Genomic DNA, 20151 nt, shown 5'->3' with positions numbered 1-20151 from the left:
CTCAAAAAGAAAGTCAAATGTGATGCAAAACACAGAGAGTAGGAAGGTCTGGGGAAACAATCACCCTCATGTAATACTAAATGTTTGCAGAAACTAAGATTTTTAGATAAACTGCACTGGTATTGGCTTAGAAATATCAAATGAACCACTCCAGTCTTTGTGGAAACAAATAAGAGAGTTACAAAACTATATCAGCAATCCTTCTTGCTATTGAATGCTCTAACCAAGTAAGAAAAAAATAAATAAAACATTAAAAACTGCTCAACTTGTGGGAGAAAAAGATACATGCACATATATTCACCAAAATGTGATTCTGGAAAAATCCAGGGACTGTAAAAATTTTCATGAATCCATTTAAAAAATCCACTTTTAAAAACTAAAATCCATTTGGGAGACATACCTCTTATAGATATCAATCTATCTTTTTACTTATTATGTCCCCAAATTCATGTGTTAAAGCCCTAACTCCAGTACCTCAGAATGTAAAAGTATTTGGAGATAAGTTCTTTAACTAGCTGATTAAGTTAAAATGAAGTTGTTGGGGTGGGTCCTGATTAGAAGAGGAAAAGACACTGGGGGGTGTACAAGGGGAAAAGACCATGAAAGGGCAGCGAGACGGCAGCCATCTGGCAGCCAAGAAGAAAGGGTTCAGAGTAAATCAACTCTGTCGACCCTTAATCTTGGGACTTCTAGACTGCAGAACTAGGAGTAAATAAATTTCTGGTTTATTTTTTTAAAGATTTTTACGTATTCATTTTAGAGAGGAGAGAGTGAGAGAGAAGGGGGAAGGAGCAGGGAGCATCAACTTCTAATATGTGCCTTGACCGGCAAGCACAGGGTTTTGAACCTGCGACTTCAGCTTTCCAGGTCGATGCTTTATCCACTGAGCCACCACAGGCCAGGCAAATTTCTGTTGTTTAAGAAAAGCAGTCTGAAGTATACTTTTATGGCAACTCTAACAAACTAATAAAACTGCCGAAGTCCCTAAACAAACAACCTAGAAAGTGTTTTTATGCTGATGATAAGCACTCTATTATTATCAAATGAATTGTTGGACTGGCAATATTGTGGTTAAAAACAAGAATAACCTGACAGTTTTTTTTGTTTGTTTGTTTGTTTGTTTTTACAGAGACAGAGAGAGAAAGTCAGAGAGAGGGATACACAGGGACAGACAGACAGGAACAGAGAGATGAGAAGCATCAATCATTAGTTTTTTGTTGCGCATTGCAACACCTTAGTTGTTCATTGATTGCTTTCTCATATGTGCTTTAACCATGGACCTTCAGCAGACCAAGTAACCCCTTGCTCAAGCCAGCGACCTAGGGTCCAAGCTGGTGAGCTTTGCTCAAACCAGATGAGCCCACGTTCAAGCTGGCGACCTCAGGGTCTCGAACCTGGGTCCTCAGTATCCCAGTCCAACACTCTATCCACTGCGCCACCGCCTGGTCAGGCCTGACAGTTTTAAGTAGCAATCTAGTTATCCTAGGAGTTGTCGGACTGGTTAAGTGAATATCTAAATGAACCCAGTATCATCAAACACTTTACCTGCCCGGGCAGTCGTTTCCATTTCACTACTTCCTTGGAGTCCTCTAGGCCAGGCTCTGGGTCCACTGAACTTGACTCACCGTGTGGCTCAGAGAACATGGATACACCTTTTTCTTCCTGAACAGCCGTCAGAGAATGATAAGGTAGCTTTGCCTAAAAATATATAGAAAATGAGAAAATTATATATCATGTTAATTTTTTCTTTTCTAGCCTAGATGGTTTTTAAAATACTGAAACAAACAATATGAAAATGTTTTCAAAATGTAATCCAGAAAAAGTTCTTCTATTTGTACGTTATTCTGAATAAAATGAAAGTTGCTTGAAAATATTGTCCTATAACCAAAAAGGCCTTAGAAGTTGGGAGAAAAATAGAATTTAAATGGTAGCGTGAAATGTTTTAATAACTCTGGCCCCTTGTTTCTGCCTCTTCACCAATACCTACTAGATGCTATGTTGTGGCTCTGATATACTCTGGTATCTCTGGCTGTAATATCACAAAACCAATATAATTTAGATCTAAAGTTTTTAAAATCTTTCATTTTAAAAAAATAGATTTAACTCCATTCAAATTAATGCAAACCAACTCTGTGGTCACAGTTTATAATATCAACTATAGAATATGCAACTTATCTGAAATGTCTTATAGCAAATAAGACAAAAGCAAAAGTTTCACTTCATTTTAGTATCTCGTCTTTGCTAAGATCATTATAATTTTTATCTATGGAAAATAGCAGTAGAAAGATTATTTGCTAGTTATTTAAATAATACTGTAAAAAACATGCCTATAAATCATGTCTGCAAACTATGGCCCACGTGAAATCTATCCTGCTGTTTCTGTAAATAAAGTTTTATTGGAACATATTTTCAAATTGTTTTTGTTACCACCTACATAAGGCAAAATTTTGCCTACAAAGGCAAAATTGAGTAACTGAAACACAGACTGTATACCCTGAAAAGCTATTATATTAGCTATCTGATACTTTATAAACAATATTTGTCAATTTCTGTTTTACATCATTCTTTATGTTTAATTTTTAAAAAACAGTATTTAAAAAAACACATTTTTTTAACAATGAAACTTGTTTTTTATTACTTAAAATTCATTTAAGTATCTTTTAAGTATTAGCTATTACAGGATCAAGACATAATCTCTGAAGATAACTTTTTATCCTACAAATCTATTAAAATAATTCTAGAGATCTTATCTTTTTAGAAATGAAAATATGTTACCATTTAATCTCAACAACAGAGGATACATCTTTACGTGTGATATTAACTTACACAGTCTGGAACTTTCGATCCTCTTACAGTCACATACAGTGTTGATGGATAACGGTATCTTGGAAATTTTGACCACCATTCAAAAACCTCGACAACATTTAAATAGGTTTGAGGGTTACTAGGTGGGTAATACAGCTGCAAGCGAAATTCTGAATTGATGTTTACATTTCCATTGGCTCCTAGAAGCTGAAAATAAGAATTCAAATAAAATTTTATTTTTATTGAAAATAAATAAACCCCATAAAACAATAATATATGTCCTCCAACCTCAGTGGCCTTCTTTTGGCCAAAAACAGCAGGTCCTTGAATAACATTTTGTTCAACATTCTTTTGTTACGACATGGTAAGATGCCATAGGAACTTAACTTCTGTTTATAATTAATTAGCCAGTGATAAAATGGATTTCATTATACATCGTTTCATTTAAAGTTGCAGAACCAATAAACAACATTAAGTGAGGACTTACTGTATACCTACTACGTACAACATCAGGGGCTTTGCATATACTGTACCCTCTACTTAGAATTGTCTTTCCCCCACTGTTATGATCTAGCTAATACTTGGGTTCAATGTCTCTTCCTGGAATCTCTGCCCCCACAGGATATTATTCATCACCCACCCAATATCTTTTGTAGTAGGTATAAAAACTATAATAAATGAAAAATTGTGTGATCAACTTTTTTTCTCATGAATTTGTTTTTATTGGGATAAAAGGGATAGGTCACTGGATGGTTATACCTTTCCAGGGTACTTACTATCCATTCTGATCTTCCTAGGATAGCTTTGGGGGCTTTCAATTGTTTTTTGTCTGTTTTACTTACTAGAATATGAGTTCTGTGAGGCCAAGGCATTTGTCTTCTTTGTTCACTGACTAGAACAGTGGCTCGCATATGGAAACGATTTAATAAATATTTGTTCACAGCAGGGCTGTGTGTGTCTTTTTCAATGTTCCATCCTTAGAGCCAAATATATAGCTGGCACAAAGTAGGCAGTCAATAAATGTGTAAGAAATCTGAATGACATCACATGAGCTTAACTTAATAACTCACTAAAACTGCAATCTTACCTTCTTATATGAAACCAAACTGACTTGGGGAAAAGCAGCTAATCAGATTTGAAGACTATATAAAAGTGTTAAAAATAGGTGAAAAATATACCTTGAGAAATGCCCACGCAATTTTCCGAAAGCCACAGAGCTGGGTTTTAATTTCGGGCTTATTCTTAATGTCATCCATGCTTAAGAAGTCAAGAATCTGTAAATAAATACTTAAAAATTACTTCACAGAAGACTAGCCTATCTAAAATTTAATATTTTCTAATAATAAAAAATTAAAATATCATTTGTTTACTTATAGTTTTATCAGGGGAAAAAATATTTTTTATCTCATTTCATTAACTTTTAAGTTAATTCATACTATTAGTGAGGGTCCAGTTTTGACCAGTTTCTTTTTTTGGTTCTTTTTTTCTTTTGTTCATTTTCTTTCTTCTCTTTTCTTTCTCTCTCTCTCTCTTTCTCTCTCCCTTTTTCTTCCTTTCCTTTCTTTTCCTTTCCTTTCTCCTTTCCTTTCCTTCTTTCCTTTCCTTTCCTTTCCCCTTCCTTTTTTTCCCTTCCCTTCCTTCTCTTTCCTTCCTTTTCCTTTATTAACTGAAAGGGGGGAGGCAAAGACAGACTCCTGCATGCGCCCCTACTAGGCGATGCTCCGCCAATCTGGGTTGCTGCTCCGTTGCTCAGTAACCGAGCTATGTTAGTGCCTAAGGTGAGGCCATGGAGCCATCCTTAGTGCCCAGGGCCAACTTTGCTCAAACCACTTGAGCCACGGCTACCAGAGGAAAAAAGAGAGAGAGAGAGAGAGAGAGAGAGAGAGAGAGAGAGAGAGAAGGATGGAGACGCAGATGGGCACTTCTCCTGTGTGTCCTGACCAAGAATCAAACCCAGGAATTCCACACACCAGGCCAACTCTCTACCACTGAGCAAACCAGCCAGGGCCAACCACTTCCTTTCGTTAAAATCTTTTATTAAGATTTTAAATCTAAGACAAAACACTAATTACCTCAAATATAGTCTAGGCACAAATATACCAGACATAGAATACTTAATTTTTAATGTGTGAAAGCAGATTTAGAAGGACTGTTTATTTAAAAAATTCATAACCTTATTTATCTCTGGGGCCTTCCTTGGGTCACCTTCCTGAAGTTGAAATTTTTCTCTCTGTATACATGTTGTAATTAAGCTTCTCGAGAAAATTTCTTACATTTCTCCACTATGTATGGATGTCAAAGCTCATGGATTTGCAATCAACTGACCACAGAGGCTACCCGTATTCTAGGTAATTGCCAAAGATTAGCACTTTGAATTCACTGGTGCTTATCAAAAGTTCAGCTGAGCTAACAATTCTTTACAGGAGAATGCTTTAAAAAATAATATGGACTCTACTCATCCCTATTCTTTATATTCTTCAACCTATTTTCAGATGTAATACTACATGCTCAATGAAAAACCACTGACAATGTAAAAAAATTTATTACAAAGTAAAAACAACTTGTAATCCAGACCCAGAGATGATTAACATACAGTACATGTTTACAGGTTGACATGAATCTAAACCTTTTTCTGTGCATTCCTAAATATGTCATATACTAATTTGTCATATAGTAATACAAATCCAAGGTTACTTCACAAACTTTTTTTTTTTTTGTATTTTTCTGAAGCTGGAAACGGGGAGAGACAGACAGACTCCCGCATGCGCCCGACCGGGATCCACCCAGCACGCCCACCAGGGGGCGATGCTCTTCCCACCAGGGGGCGATGCTCTGCCCCTCCGCAGTGTCACTCTGTTGTGACCAGAGCCACTCTAGCGCCTGGGGCAGAGGCCAAGGAGCCATCCCCAGCGCCCGGGCCATCTTTGCTCCAATAGAGCCTTGGCTGCAGGAGGGGAAGAGACAAAGAGGAAGGAGAGGGGGAGGGGTGGAGAAGTAGATGGGCACTTCTCCTGTGTGCCCTGGCCGGGAATTGAACCTGGGACTTCTGCACGCCAGGCCGATGCTCTACCACTGAGCCAACCGGCCAGGGCCACAAACTATTTTGATACACTTTATAGTGGATATCTCTTCAATTAGTATATACATATGTAATTATCATGCTAATGGCTGCCTAGTATTCTCTGGTATTATAAATACCATAAGTTTAATAAAAAAATCTTAATTTAACCAAACTTTAACTGGTTGAAAAGACCTGTCTCTAAAGTTTTTGCTACTATAAACAGTGCTTAAATACCCTTGGCACATACAACATTGTGTACTTGTCATTTTTCCCTTAGGAAAAAATACCAAGAAGTAGAGTAACTTTTAAAGACTTCTGGTAGCTATTATCAAATTGTCCTCAATAAACCCTTAACAAGCTGAAATAAAAAATTAGTTTTGTAGACAATAACACTTTATGTTAAAACTTAAGAAGCAGCCCTGCCCTGTTGGCTCAGTGGTAGAGCGTCGGCATGGCGTGCAGAAGTCCCGGGTTCGATTCCTGGCCAGGGCACACAGGAGAAGTGCCCATCTGCTCCACCCCTCCCCCTCTCCTTCCTCTCTGTCTCTCTCTTCCCCTCCCGCAGCCAAGGCTCCATTGGAGCAAAGATGGCCCGGGCGCTGGGGATGGCTCCTTGGCCTCTGCCCCAGGCGCTAGAGTAGCTCTGGTCGCAATAGAGCGACGCCCCGGAGGGGCAGAGCATCGCCCCCTGGTGGGCAGAGCGTCGCCCCCTGGTGGGCGTGCCGGGTGGATCCCGGTCGGGCGCATGCGGGAGTCTGTCTGTCTGTCTCTCCCCATTTCTAGCTTCAGAAAAATTACAAAAAAAAAAACAACAACTTAAGAAGCAACCAAAAGTGTTTGTATAGCAACAATCTTTCTTAAATCTTGTGCTTCTACTATAATGAATATAAAAGAATGCTATAACCAATGACAAATTTCTATGACAAAGGTTCCTTGACATACAAATTCTATCACTTTAAAAAGAAATCATAGCTTTGTATAAATCATACAACATAATCAGATGCGAATGGTGGAATATTTGTTTCATAAACTCACGAAGATCACCTAAAAGTCAAGGATTATAAAAGCAAGTAACTCTACAATATCAGTAATTGGTTTTGGTCATGACTTGCTCTTACCAAGCTAAAATTCACCATCCTGCTTAAACTGGAAAAGAGGTTTTCTCTACTTTCCTATGCTTATGGAGAGATAACATGAATTGGTTTAAAAAAAACGTAATTAGGTTTAAACTACCTCCAAATACAAATTACCTGCCCTTAAAATTGTACTGAGAAAAATCACTTTATACTCCTTGATTTCTTTCGCACTCAAATATGGTATTAGAATAGCGTCTCAACTCAAAGGCCATCTACTCCATAAAGCTTTTCCTAACTGCTCTGACCCTTCACTAACCCTTCACATGGAAAAGGTTCTACTTCATTTGGTTATATATTACATGTATTAGTCAAGTGATCTGCTATGTTAAACCTTTATTTCTCTTACTAGCATACAAACTCTTATGGAGTCTGATATTATTAAATTAGATTATACTTTGTGAGATGGGTTAAGTATAAAAGATAAGATAGATACAGACTAGGTTCAGTTAATAGTCATGGCATTGTTATTGTATAAGGATTAAGCAACAGAGTAAATCCACTGGCTAACTACTTATACTAGCATATGCTCAACAAATATGCTATTACTTGTAACTCTCACTTGTTTCTGCCTTGCATATCCCAAACACTAAATAACAGAAATTAAATTCTCATACTACTTTGTCATATATTGAACTATTAAAACAATTGCTTACATTTATGTTATGCAATTGGCCCTCTGTATCTGTGGCTTCCACATCCAAAGATTCAAATAAGTATAGATTAAAAAAAAAAAAAAGCCCAGCAAGTTCTCAAAAGCAAAACTTGAATTTGCCAAACACTGAAACACCACCAATGAAGTGATGTGTGGGCATACACTGCTACAGCCTGTATGCAAACAGAGGTTATATGCAAAAACCACACCATTTTATGAGGGACTTCAGCACCCACAGATTTTGTTATCTTCAGAGGATCCTGGAACCCACCCTAGGGATACTGAGGGACAACTGTAATAACTAAAATTTAGTTTAAATTGCTCTACTCAATCCATACCTCGAAGAACAGGATGACTTTAGGGCTCTCACTGAAATCTTGAAGCAAAGAGCGAAAGTTTACATTAAATATAATTTGTTCCTCCCACTTTGGAAACCTTGAATTTAACTGTCTGAAATCATATCGCTGGGTTATGACAGGAAGAACATAGTCCAGATTGTTGCTTTCAAAGGAAGATGAGACAGGCCGTTGACTGTTCAAAAAAAGATATTTCTATTAACACAATTCTTTATACATTTGAGAATGTTGAGAAAAAAAGAAAAATATGGTATTCAAGGTGAGGCATCTGGGAATAACAAATAGCCATACTATGTAAGAAAAAACTGCTTTGACTGTCCATGTAGAAAATTATAAATTTTATGAGACTTAAAAGTGGTAGTACTCACTTCATTTTGCAATTACATACTATCAGTTGATTTCACAGAATTATTTAATTATAGAAATATAAAGTGAGAGGTATGATTATACCTTTAGTACTCAAAGCTGGAACAAATTAATTCCTTCAGAATCTTAAGTGAGTTTGTCATAAAATAGTGCAGTGCATTTAAACAAGAAAATGAGCACAAGAGGAACACAACTTTCCAGGTGTGTCGTACCTTCTTTGTATGACCTAAGACAACTAAATAAGTCAATGACCTTTTTTAATAATCCTCATGTTTCTCATCCTTGCCACCATTCCAAACTGATAGGTTGTTTTTTTTTTAATTCTAGTATAATCATTTATTTCATTCTTTAATTTGGGCCTTCAAGGATGTATCAGTTATAGAATAGGAAGCAAAAGTTAAATTTAAGATTCATTTATCACTTGAGGCCCAGGTAACATATTAATTTCAAAACAAAAACAGGACGTTAGAAAACAAATGTATTTATAGTGCAACACAAGATGATTTACAGTGTCATAAATTAGTCATGAAGCTTGGCAGAAACTCTCTCAACTCCCCTCCAGTTGACATGGCTCACTAAATTAACAGATGCTTTCTCTGTCTTCTGTAAAACACACCGATCAATGTCACTGGTTGGGGAACAGTTACAACTGGTCAACTGTTCTCCAACACAAACCCACAGCCCTATTTGCATTGACTTTCAATGGCAGAAAATAGGATCCTTTCTGCAGACATATTTAATTCAAGAGTTGGCTTTGAAATTTAAAAAAGTTACCTTTTATCTTTCTTGACATATTGACCAGTTTTCTCATCAACCACATGAATTTTTACCATCGGGTAAGAAATAAAATCGGACCTAAGTCGATCAGTTCGGTGAACATAAACTCCCAGGACAAGGTCGTCATCAAGCAAACATTTGGGAAAAACTGGACTATCTCGACTTGTTATTTCATGAACACCATCATCATCATCATCACTGTCTTCATTATCTGAAACTACAAGCATGGAAGAAAATCAACAGTAGAATTAATTATTCCATATACTCAACAATATAAATTATATTTTCATGTCACTTAATCTTTATGATTCATAGTCATTTGTCCTTGTTAATAAAGAAATTTCAAGGAAAAAGGGGAAAAAAGCCAGGTTATAGCACATTACACTCTAAGCGTAAAACACTGAAATTACTAATGCATTTAAATAAAGAATCTTTCTTACTTCCCCAACAAGGACCAAAAACAAAATAAAAAGAGAAAAGATCAAAAGTATTTTTTATCTAGGTATTTTTAAGTGGAATATATCTATATCACTTGATTCATTTATAATTGTAATTTATGCTTCCGGACAGGATGTAGTACGATGCAGCAGGTCAATTGATGCATATGCAATCATATCATCTGTTAATGATACTTTTTATCATGAGTAGATACTGAATTTGATCAGGTGCTTTTTCTGCATCAACATGATTATATAAATTTTTGCCCTTTTTCCTATTAATCTTAATATTTAAATGTTAAGCTGTCTTTTTTAATATTAAGCCATCTTTTTGTTCTTGGCAGGGGTGGGAAAGCCACTTGGTTGTGATATATTATCTCTTTTTTAAAAAATCTATTATTGGATTTTATTTGCTGACATTTTAAGATTTTTGTATCTGTGGTCATGTAAGACATGGGTTTGTACCTTTCCTTTCTTGAAATACCCAGAGTTTTTAATATCAAGGTTTTAGTCTCAAAAGTAATTGGGAAATGTTCCATCTCTTTCATTTCTCTGGAAGTATTGTATAGATTGGTGTTATTTCTTCCTTAAATATTTGGAAGAATTTTCTAATCAAGCCATTTAGCCTGAAGGTTTTTTGTTTTTCTTTTTCTTTTTCAGGAAGAATTGTAAATCAGAATTGGTTTTTGAATGAATATTAGACTTCAATTTTTCTGTTTTTTTTAATCAACTTTGATAGACTATTTTTTGAGGAATTTGTTCATGTAATTCAAAATTTCCATTTTTGTATGTCTGTACATCTGAAAGGATGTCCCTGGGTATTGGTACTTTGTTATCTCTTCATTTCTTGATCAGTCTGGGGATTTTCAATCTGTGAATCTTTTCAAAGAGCCAATTTTATTAGCTCTGATTTTATCTATTGTACACTGTGTATTATTTACTTATTTCATCTGTCTGTATTATTTACTTTCCACTTTCTTTGGGATTGATTTGCTGTTTATTTCTAGCTTTATAAGATGGATATTATGAGAACTCAGTCATTATATGCATTTAAGACTTTAAAGTTTTATCTGAGCCACTACTTTGGCTATATATCACGTTTCTGAACGCTGTAACTGCATTATCATTCAATAAAACTGTGTTCTCATTTCCATTTTCATGGTGGGCGGTAGCAGAGCAACCAAACAGTCCCCGTGATTGGCCCACCATGAAAGCTGGACCGCCCACTAGGTTGACCAGCACTGCAAAGGCGGGCAGTTTTTATAAAAAGGTTCGCCATCACGGGTCTAAGACAATAGATGACTTTTCTAATTATCTTTTTGTTTTGGATGCTACCTGCCATTGTCAAAGAACAATGTGAATTTCAATCTTTTGTATTTATTGAGGCTTTATGACCAGCTTATGGTAAGTTTGGTTACATATTCCATGTGCACTTGAAAAGAATGTGAATTCTGACACTGTCGTGTGCAGTGTTCTATGTATTTAACTTAAATTATTAGTTTAATGTGTTCAGCTAATCTTACCTGTTTCAAAATTTTTATTTGCTTATTCTATCAGCTATTAAGACAGATATTAAAATTCTAAGATTTTGTGTTTCTCTGTTTTTATTTTTGTTATTTTTTTTCTTTGTATACTTTGAACTATGTTATTGAATATATGCATGTTTAGGATTGTTATACCTGCCTGTAAAATTGACTATGTTTCAAATGATACCGGTAAGAGAAAAATAAAACAACCCAGAGTGGAAGGATATTTACAATAAATGTATGTGTGTATGTATTTATATATGAGAAAAGACTGATGTCTATATATATAAAATATTTTCATAAATCAAAGACAGACATTTCATTTCTTAAAATAAAATACACTGAAAACAAATTTATTAATGAGGAAATACAAGTAGTCAATAAACACAAAGATGTTCAACTTCACTAGTTATCATGGGAAAATATTCAAGTCAAAATGAAATGTATGTGCAACTAAAAATGGCTAACATTTAAAAATACTGCCAACATGAATGTTAGTGAAGACGTGGACCAAAGGAGCCTCTCAAATCCTGTTAATCACAACTGGTAAACAGACTCTGGAAAATGGATAGTACCTTTTAAAGTGAAAAAATGTATAATCTATGACATAAGTCTATTCCTATACAACCAATAAAAATGTATACATATGTCTTTATATGCCCAATAAAAATGTATATATACACTTGCAAAAAGACATGACTACAGTATTCATTACAGCTTTATTTGTAATAACCTGAAACTAGAAACAGTTCAAATGTCCATCAATACAATTGACAAATTAATTGTGGTATATTTATACAGTAGATATCTATACAGTACAAGAACAGAACTGATAATGAATAAGCTTAATTGCATGCAACAACAGCATAAATCTCACAAGAATAATGTTGAGTGAAAAAAGCCAGACACAAAAGAACACAGAATTCAATAAATGGATCTTATTTATATGAAGGTAAAAAAGCAGGCAAAAACAAACTGTTAGATGTCAAGACAATGTTTACTTCTTCTTTTGTTTTTTTTTAAAGTTATTTATTTATTTATTCATTTTAGAGAGAGAGAAGGGGGGAGGAGCTGGAAGCATCAACTCCCATATGGGCCTTGACCAGGCAAGCCCAGGGTTCGAACCGGCGACCTCAGCATTTCCAGGTCGACGCTTTATCCATTGCGCCACCACAGGTCAGGTGACAATGTTAACTTCTGAAAGGCAATGAACTGGAAAAGGACTTGAGGGGACCCTGGGTGCTAATAATGCTCCATTTTTTATTTAGATGATTTTATAGGCATTTTTAGTTTTTGAAAAGTCGCTAAGTAGTATATTTATAATGTGTGCACTTTTCTAAAACTTAATCATAGAAACCACAAAATATCAATCACATCATCTAATGAGTAATTACCACAAATTTTAAAAATGCTCAATAAAAGTTTCCTTCAATAGAGAACTGGATAAAGTCGATGTGGTACATCTATTACAATGGAATACTACTCTGCCTTAAGAAGTGATGACATATTGTCATTTATGACAACACAGATGGACCTTGAGGACATTATATCGAGGGAAAATAAATAAATCAGAAAAAGCTAAGAATTTATATGATTTCACACACTGGTGGGATATAAAAATGAGACTCATGGACACAGATAAAAGTGAAGTGATTAACCGGGAGGGAGGGAGCCACAGAGGAGAGAAGTAAAGGAGAAATACACAGTGACAGAAAATGATTTCCCTTTGGGTGATGGGTACACAACCTAATCAACAGTTCAAATGCTACAGAAATGTTTCTCTGAAACCCATGTACTCTTACTGATCAATGTCACCCCATTAAATTTAATTCTCTAAATAAAATTTTAAAAAAACAAAAGAACTCTTAGTTCAGGACCAAAAAAAAAGTTGTTTTTTAAATTGCTTATTTTGGTCCTAATTTTTGGCCAATTAAATGGAAAACCAAAACAAAAAAAGGATGTATGAAGTAGGAAAAATGCAAGAGTAATAAGTAAAAAAAAAATACGAGGAAAGATATGAGTACAGAGGAAGATGAAAAACAAGAGGAAAAGGAAGTGGGAAGGATGTAAGTGGACTTGGGCTGAGGACACCATGTTTGACAGAAGCATGCAGCTTTGCCAGCCGAAATGTCCACTGGCTTTTGACCATTTATAGCTTTCAGCAACTATGAGTCGAAATTATTTAGGGTTCTCAACTCAGTGGCAGATGGAAGAAAAACTTCTATGCTATAATAGCACCTACAAAGTTAATTTGTTCTAGAGTTGAATTCAAATAAGTTAGGAATTAGCAATGACTCAGGTAATACTGACTCAAGTAATACTAACTTATCACCTGGACTCATAGTCACAAATAAATGACTTAATCTAGATGAATCCAAGAACAAGTACCAAATAGGCTAGATTGGAGTTTTTTTCAATGACATCTTTTGGGACGATATTTTCTTCAATTTTAAGGACAAACTCCTAAAATCAAGTTATTTTTACCAAGGAACACAGTTTCCATTTAATTGGGATAACGAACCTGCTTTAGGATGCTTCTTTTCCTTCGGGTTGAATTTTTCATCATCTTGCATGCTGTCTTCTATGTTTTTCTCCATAGACTTTATTTCACAATCCTGATTGTTATTTGAAGTAGCTGTTTCAACTGGCTTTTCCTTCTTTTGTTCACATACCTTTTTTTCATCAAAGGACAATGTACTGCAAATATAACCCAGGTACATGTCATTACAAATGGATTATTACTATTATTCATTGTACAGCAAAGTGAACAGTGAATCGCAAGGATAACCCTAATATCCGTATTATTTCCAGCTGGGAGATATATGGGTTTTCTTTTGCAATAAAATGGTTTTCTGTCAATCTATTATACTTATTTTATACTTGGTGATGGGTTATATACCCCATGAGCCAAATTAAACTGAGCTGTAAACTCCAGGGAAAAATGAAATGATGTTTTATGAGCAATGGATCTGTTTTTACATAGGATTGATGAAAGCATCTTCACTCTGCTGCCAAGTAAATGATTAATGACCAACTTTCTAAATTACTTTATTTAAAAGCAAAAAAATGTGTTCTAAGTTTCTTTTCAAAAGGCTTGAGATAGTCAACCTTTGATTTCTAGGTAAAAATATATTGCTCCTGTTTTCCAGGGGCTCGTAAAATCTGTTTGTAATCTATCAAGTAAAAAATCAAAGACTTCCCATATATATACTATTTCAAAAAAGAGGTTGAGAAATCAAAAGATTAGAAAAATATTTCAAATTAGTCATTTCATAAAGCCATATTTTGTCACATCAATAAATACTAGTACTTAAAAGAGAACAATATCCTTTGCATGTCCCTATCATGTAAGCCATGTTTTTATTTAAAATTCATGAACTAAGTTTACTTAATAGTGAGTACGGCTTCCTATTCATATGGTAGCTATGATTTATAATATACTGTGGTGAACAGCCTCTAAGATGGCCCCAATAATCCTTGTCTTGTAACACCCATAGCTTTTTGTAATCCCCTTCCATTGACACTTCTAATAGACAAGACTGTGACAAAAGTAATAGAGGCTACAAAGATTAGGTTCCAAAACACTGAATTCTCTCTCTCTCTCAGCCCTTGCTCTGGAGAAGCAAGTGCCCACAGTTGCGAGAAGCCCACATTAGCAGGTCCATATAGCAAGGAACTGATGTCCCTGACCCAAAACCAGTCAGGACCCAAACCTGCCAGCAGTCACAAGAGTAAACTGAGAAGTGGATTATCCAAGACTTCCAATAGCAATGTCACTTGGCAGTTCCTCCCTCACCCAGCCAAGTCTTGGGATGCCTAGCTCCAGCTGACATCCTGGCTCATCCTGTAGCCTGTGAGAGACCCTGAGTCAAACACACCTACTTAAGCCACACCCAGGTTCCTGATTCACAAAATAATGAGCAATGAAATGTTTGATGTTTTAAGCTGCTAAATTCTGGAGTAGTAGTTTTTTGGGGTTTTTCTAATGCAGCAGCAGGTAACAAATGACACTCACCTGTCCCTGCAGCAACTCTATCTGCCCTCCCTTTGTTACCACTGGTTGTCTAGCTTTTGATACAAGGGGAATTATTTTTAGATGAGGACATTAGGGAAAACTATACACCAACCAATTAGTCTGATACAGAATGTTTCTACCTCAAGCTGCTCACCTAAAATCATGGTAGTAAAAGGACATTTTCTATTCTGTTTTCTCCAAGCAGAGACACATTTTATACGACTAGATGCACAGAAGTTCACACTGTATATTGCAAGCATATGTGTATAGACATCATATACAGAAAAAGGGTAGGATACCAAATTGCTAATAGTGATTATCTTTGGATGGATGGATCATTTTTATTTTTTTCTTCGTTTCTGTATGTTCTACAATGAACAAATGTTATTTGTATATAACAAGGGGAAAATGCTATATTCACATATCCAGTCAGGCATTATAACTCAAAAAGGGGAAGTAATTCGGTTTCTATGATTTAAAAAGCAGATGTAGTGAGGAAAGGTAGACACTATGGAGCAAAACAGCCAAGGTTTTGGCTCAGCTTCTTACTGGTTCTGTGACATAAACCCTCAGATTCCTCATCTACAAAAGCTATTACTATTCCCCACAGGGTTGCTATAGGGAATAAATAAGGTACTTCTTGTAAAGCATTTAGCGCATAATAAGGTTAGCTATTATTCTTGTCCTGCAATGTGTCCAAATGAAACTTTAAAATGTTCTTTGTGAAGCTACAGATATCACTTAAAAGTTAAAAAGAATATAACTTTTGAGAGAACATTTTCTACTTAACAATGTAAAATACCTGGCTTCAGCATTAGACCAAATGAGAGCTTTCTTTATCTTCGTTTTCTTATTCTCATTGCTCAATTTGTCATCATGCAAGGAAGTATCTGAAGAAAAGCATATCAACTGTTCTTTGAGTTTCCTTCTTATTTTCTTCTTAATCTCCTTCGTCATTCCTTCAGCTACCAGGAGCTGGTACAGTTGCTTCATTTCTTCTTCATCTAAATTACTTCCTTTTTCTTCATTTGCTTTCTCATTTTTCTCATGTTCAGAATCCACCGTCTTCTCTGGAGTTTCCTGTTCCATTTCTTGTGTAGTCAGCGGGCACACTGTCTTTGTAACCTTCTTACTTGCCTCTTCTTGCTTGCCTTTCTCCAGACTCATATCACCATCTGGGTTTTCAGCTGTTGGCTGTAGATTGGTTGGTTGGTTTTCTATGACTTGTGTGTTCTTCACTGCGTTATTAGTGTTAGCAGCAACTATTTCATCACTTTTCTGAAGATTACTTCTAACAGTGTCAAACTAGGAAGAGAAGACATAATAACAAAGGTTAAGCTAAGCATAGTTATGCAAGGATAAAATATAATGATTAGTGTTCAACGGTGGAACACTATGGAAATATTATTTTATTTTTTTCCTTGAACATAGTGACACAGAGCACCTGATAAGCACTCTTCTTGTTCATTCTCTCAGAATTAGATTAGTAATCTCAGAGGGTAAGTTCTGATAAAATGAGTTAATTAACATGTGAAAAAGTGCTTAATGACTTTTAAGAAGTTAATTAATTATTCAAATCTCAACTGTTATTTTCCTCTTTGGCAGAATGATCCCTATTCTAATTAAGAGAAATTGATAAAAGAGCCACTGAGGTAAAGCACTTAAGGTTCACCCTTAGAAAATACACATAGGTCATTCATCTTGTTTCACTGTTACATTCTAAAACCAAAGGTATATAGCTGTAGGATCACTCTACAATTAGTCTAAATATATCGCTGAAAATATGGCTAGGTGTTAAATATTACCAATTTAAATCAAACTACAGACTAATATGCACACAACTGTATCTCTTTCCCCAATAAAAATTATTTTAAAAGAGATATTTCAATAGAAAAAGGCTAGAAATCAAAAGATAATGGTACTAGTAATAAAATAAATATTTTGAGAAATTTCCCAAAGATTAAAAAAAGTCAGAATTATTTAAAACAAAGGCTATAGTAAGAGACAAAAAAGGACACTACATAACGATAAAGGGAGCAATCCAACAGGAGATTATAACCCTGTAAACATTTATGTACCCAACAAGGGAGCACCTAAATATATAAAGTGAATCTCAATGGACATAGAGGAAGATATTGATAATAATACAGTCATAGAAGGATTTTAACACACATTGACATCAATGGATAGAACTTCCAGACAGGAAATCAACAAGAAAACCGTGGTCTTAAATGACATACTAGATCAGATGGATTGAACTGATACCTTTAGAGCATTTCACTTCAAAGATACACATTCTTTTCAACTGCACATGGAACATTTTCTAGGAGAGACCATATGTTAGGACACAAAACAAATCTCAATAAACTTAAGAAGACTGAAATCATGTCAAGCATCTTCTCTGACCATAATATCAACCAGAAGAAAAAAACTGAAAAACACACAAAGACATTAAGGCTAAATAACATATTAATAAACAATGAATAGGTTAACAATAAAATCAAGGAAGAAATCAAAAGATACCTTGAAACAAATGAAGATGAGAACACAACTCAAAATCAATGGATGCAGTAAAAGCAGTCTTAAGAGGGAAATTCATAGCACTGCAGGCTTACCTTAGTTAATAAGAAAAATCTCTTAAACAAATACTCTAATTTTAAACTTAAAGACACTAGAAAAAGAGCAACAACAAAGTGAGTATAAGAAAGGAAATAATAAAGATCAGAGCAGAAATAAACAAAATAGAGTCTTAAAAAATATAAAAGATCAATAAAACCAAAACCTGGATCTCTGAAAAGACTGACAAATCTTTAACTAGACTTCTCAAGAAAAAAAGAGAGAGGAACTAGATAAATAAAATCACAAATGAAAGAGAAGTAACAACTGACACCAAAGAAATACAAAGGATTATAGGAAAATATTACCAACAACTATATGCCAACAACTTAAGAAAATCTAGAAGAAATGGAGAAATTCCTACAAATATAGTCTTCCAAAATAGCATCAGAAAGAACCAGAGAATCTGATAGACATATTACAACTAATGAAACTGAAGCAGAAATAAAAAAAACTCGTAACAAACAAAAGTCCTAGACCAGATGGCTTCACAGGTGAATTTTAACAAACATTTAAAAAAGAACTAACACCTATCCTACTCAAACTATTCTAAAAAATTCAAGAGAAGGAAAGATTCCCAAGCTCATTTTACAAGGTCAAGATAACCCTAATTCCAAAACCAGATAGATACTACAAATAAAGAAAACTAAAGGCTAATATCCCTGATGAACACAGATGCTAAAATCCTCAACAAAGTATTAGCAAACCAGGTCCAGCAATGTATTAGAGATCACATGCCATGTTCAAGTGGGATTTATTCAGGGGATGCAATAAATCTGTTGGTACAATATCTGCAAATCAATAAATGTGAGATACCACATAAACAAAATGAAGGCTAAAAATCACATGATCATATCAATAGATGCAGAAAAAGCATTTCATAAAATTCAATACTCATTTATGATAAAAATTCTCAGCAAAGTGGGAATCCAGGGAACATACCTCAATGTAATAAAGGCCATAAATGACAAACTTACAGCCAATACCATAATGGGCAAAATCTAGAAGCATTTCTCTCAAGACCAGGAACAACACAGGGATGTCCACTTTCACCATTCTTATTCAACATAGTACCAGAAGTCCTAGCCACCGCAATAAGACAAGAAAAATGCAGACTGGTGTAGTCACTGTGGAAAACAGTGTGGACGTTCCTCAAAAAATTAAAAATGGAACTTCTTTATGACATAGTGATTCCATTTCTGGGAATATATCTGAAGAAACCTGAGACATTAACTCAAAAGAATTATGCACCTCTATTTCAGTGCATCATTACTTACAACAGCCAAGTTTGAAAGCATCCCAAATGCCCATCAGCAGATGAGTGGATAAAAATGCTGTGGTACATTTACACAACGGAATAGTACTCTGCCATAAAAACAAAGGAAATCTTACCTTTTGTGATAGCATAGATAGACCTGGAGAGTATTATGCTGAGTGAAATAAACCAGTCAGAAAAAGACACCATCAAGGTACTTGATTTCACCATAAGTACCATATGATTTCACTTCTGTGTGGCACGAATGAACAAAATGAACTAACAAACAACAAAGAAACAGACTCACAAATACAGAGACCAGATCAACAACTGTCAGAGGGGGAGAGGTTTAGGGGCTGGGTGAAAAAGGTGAAGAGATCAGGCAAAGGAAAAAGAAAAACTCATAGATATAGACAACAGTATGGTGATTACAAGAGGGAAAGTAGGGTGGGGGGAAGAAGAAGACTATAAAGAGGGGATAAATGGTGAAGGAAGGAGACTTGACTTGAGGTGATGAACATGCAATACAATATACAGATGATGTGATGTAGAACTATACATCCAAAACCTATACAATTTTATTAACCAATGTCATCCTAGTAAATCCAATTAAGAGAAAGAAAGAAGGAAAGAAACAAGGAAAGAAAGAACTCATACAACTCAACACCAAACAAACAATCTAGTTAAAAATGGGCAGAGATCTCAAATAGATACCTTTCCCAAGAAGACATACAAATGGCCAACTGATATATAAAAAGATATTCAACTTCCCCAGCTATTAAATAAATGCAAATCAAAACCATGATGAGATACTACCTCACCCCTGATAGAATGGCTATTATCAACAAGACAAATAATAAGCATTGGATAGGTTGTGGAGAAAAAGAAACCCTCATTCACTGCTGAAAAGACTGTAAACTAGTACAGTACAGCCATTATGGAAAACATTATGGCAGTTTCTCAAAAAATTAAGAATAAGGTTACCATACATCCCAGCAATCCCTCTACTGAGTATCTACCCGAAAAACTTAAAAATATTTATTTGCCAAGATATATGTAATCCTATGTTCATTGCAGCATTATTCACAAGTGACCAAGACATGGAATACTACTCAGCCATAAGAAAAGATAAAATATGCCCTGGCCAGA

The 20151-nt window shown here is 35.1% G+C and overlaps 1 protein-coding gene across 1 annotated transcript in view; it reads right to left on the bottom strand.

Annotated features, from left to right (window-relative positions):
• AHI1 (Abelson helper integration site 1) overlaps positions 1-20151 on the bottom strand; it is a 155806-nt gene that overhangs the window by 130276 nt on the left and 5379 nt on the right. Inside the window, exons 2-8 of the mRNA XM_066373173.1 lie at positions 15934-16436; positions 13638-13813; positions 9151-9370; positions 7993-8185; positions 3984-4079; positions 2827-3012; positions 1546-1698 (exon numbers count right to left, since the gene is read on the bottom strand). Of these exons, the coding sequence (XP_066229270.1) occupies positions 1546-1698; positions 2827-3012; positions 3984-4079; positions 7993-8185; positions 9151-9370; positions 13638-13813; positions 15934-16298 (1389 nt within the window). The 5' untranslated portion in view covers positions 16299-16436. The remainder of the gene's footprint in view (positions 1-1545; positions 1699-2826; positions 3013-3983; positions 4080-7992; positions 8186-9150; positions 9371-13637; positions 13814-15933; positions 16437-20151) is intronic.

Source organism: Saccopteryx leptura, chromosome 3 (genome assembly GCF_036850995.1).
Source record: "Saccopteryx leptura isolate mSacLep1 chromosome 3, mSacLep1_pri_phased_curated, whole genome shotgun sequence".
In the NCBI taxonomy this organism is placed as follows: domain Eukaryota; kingdom Metazoa; phylum Chordata; class Mammalia; order Chiroptera; family Emballonuridae; genus Saccopteryx; species Saccopteryx leptura.
Note: the sequence above shows the minus strand (reverse complement) of the source record. Positions and strands in the feature narration are given on the sequence as shown.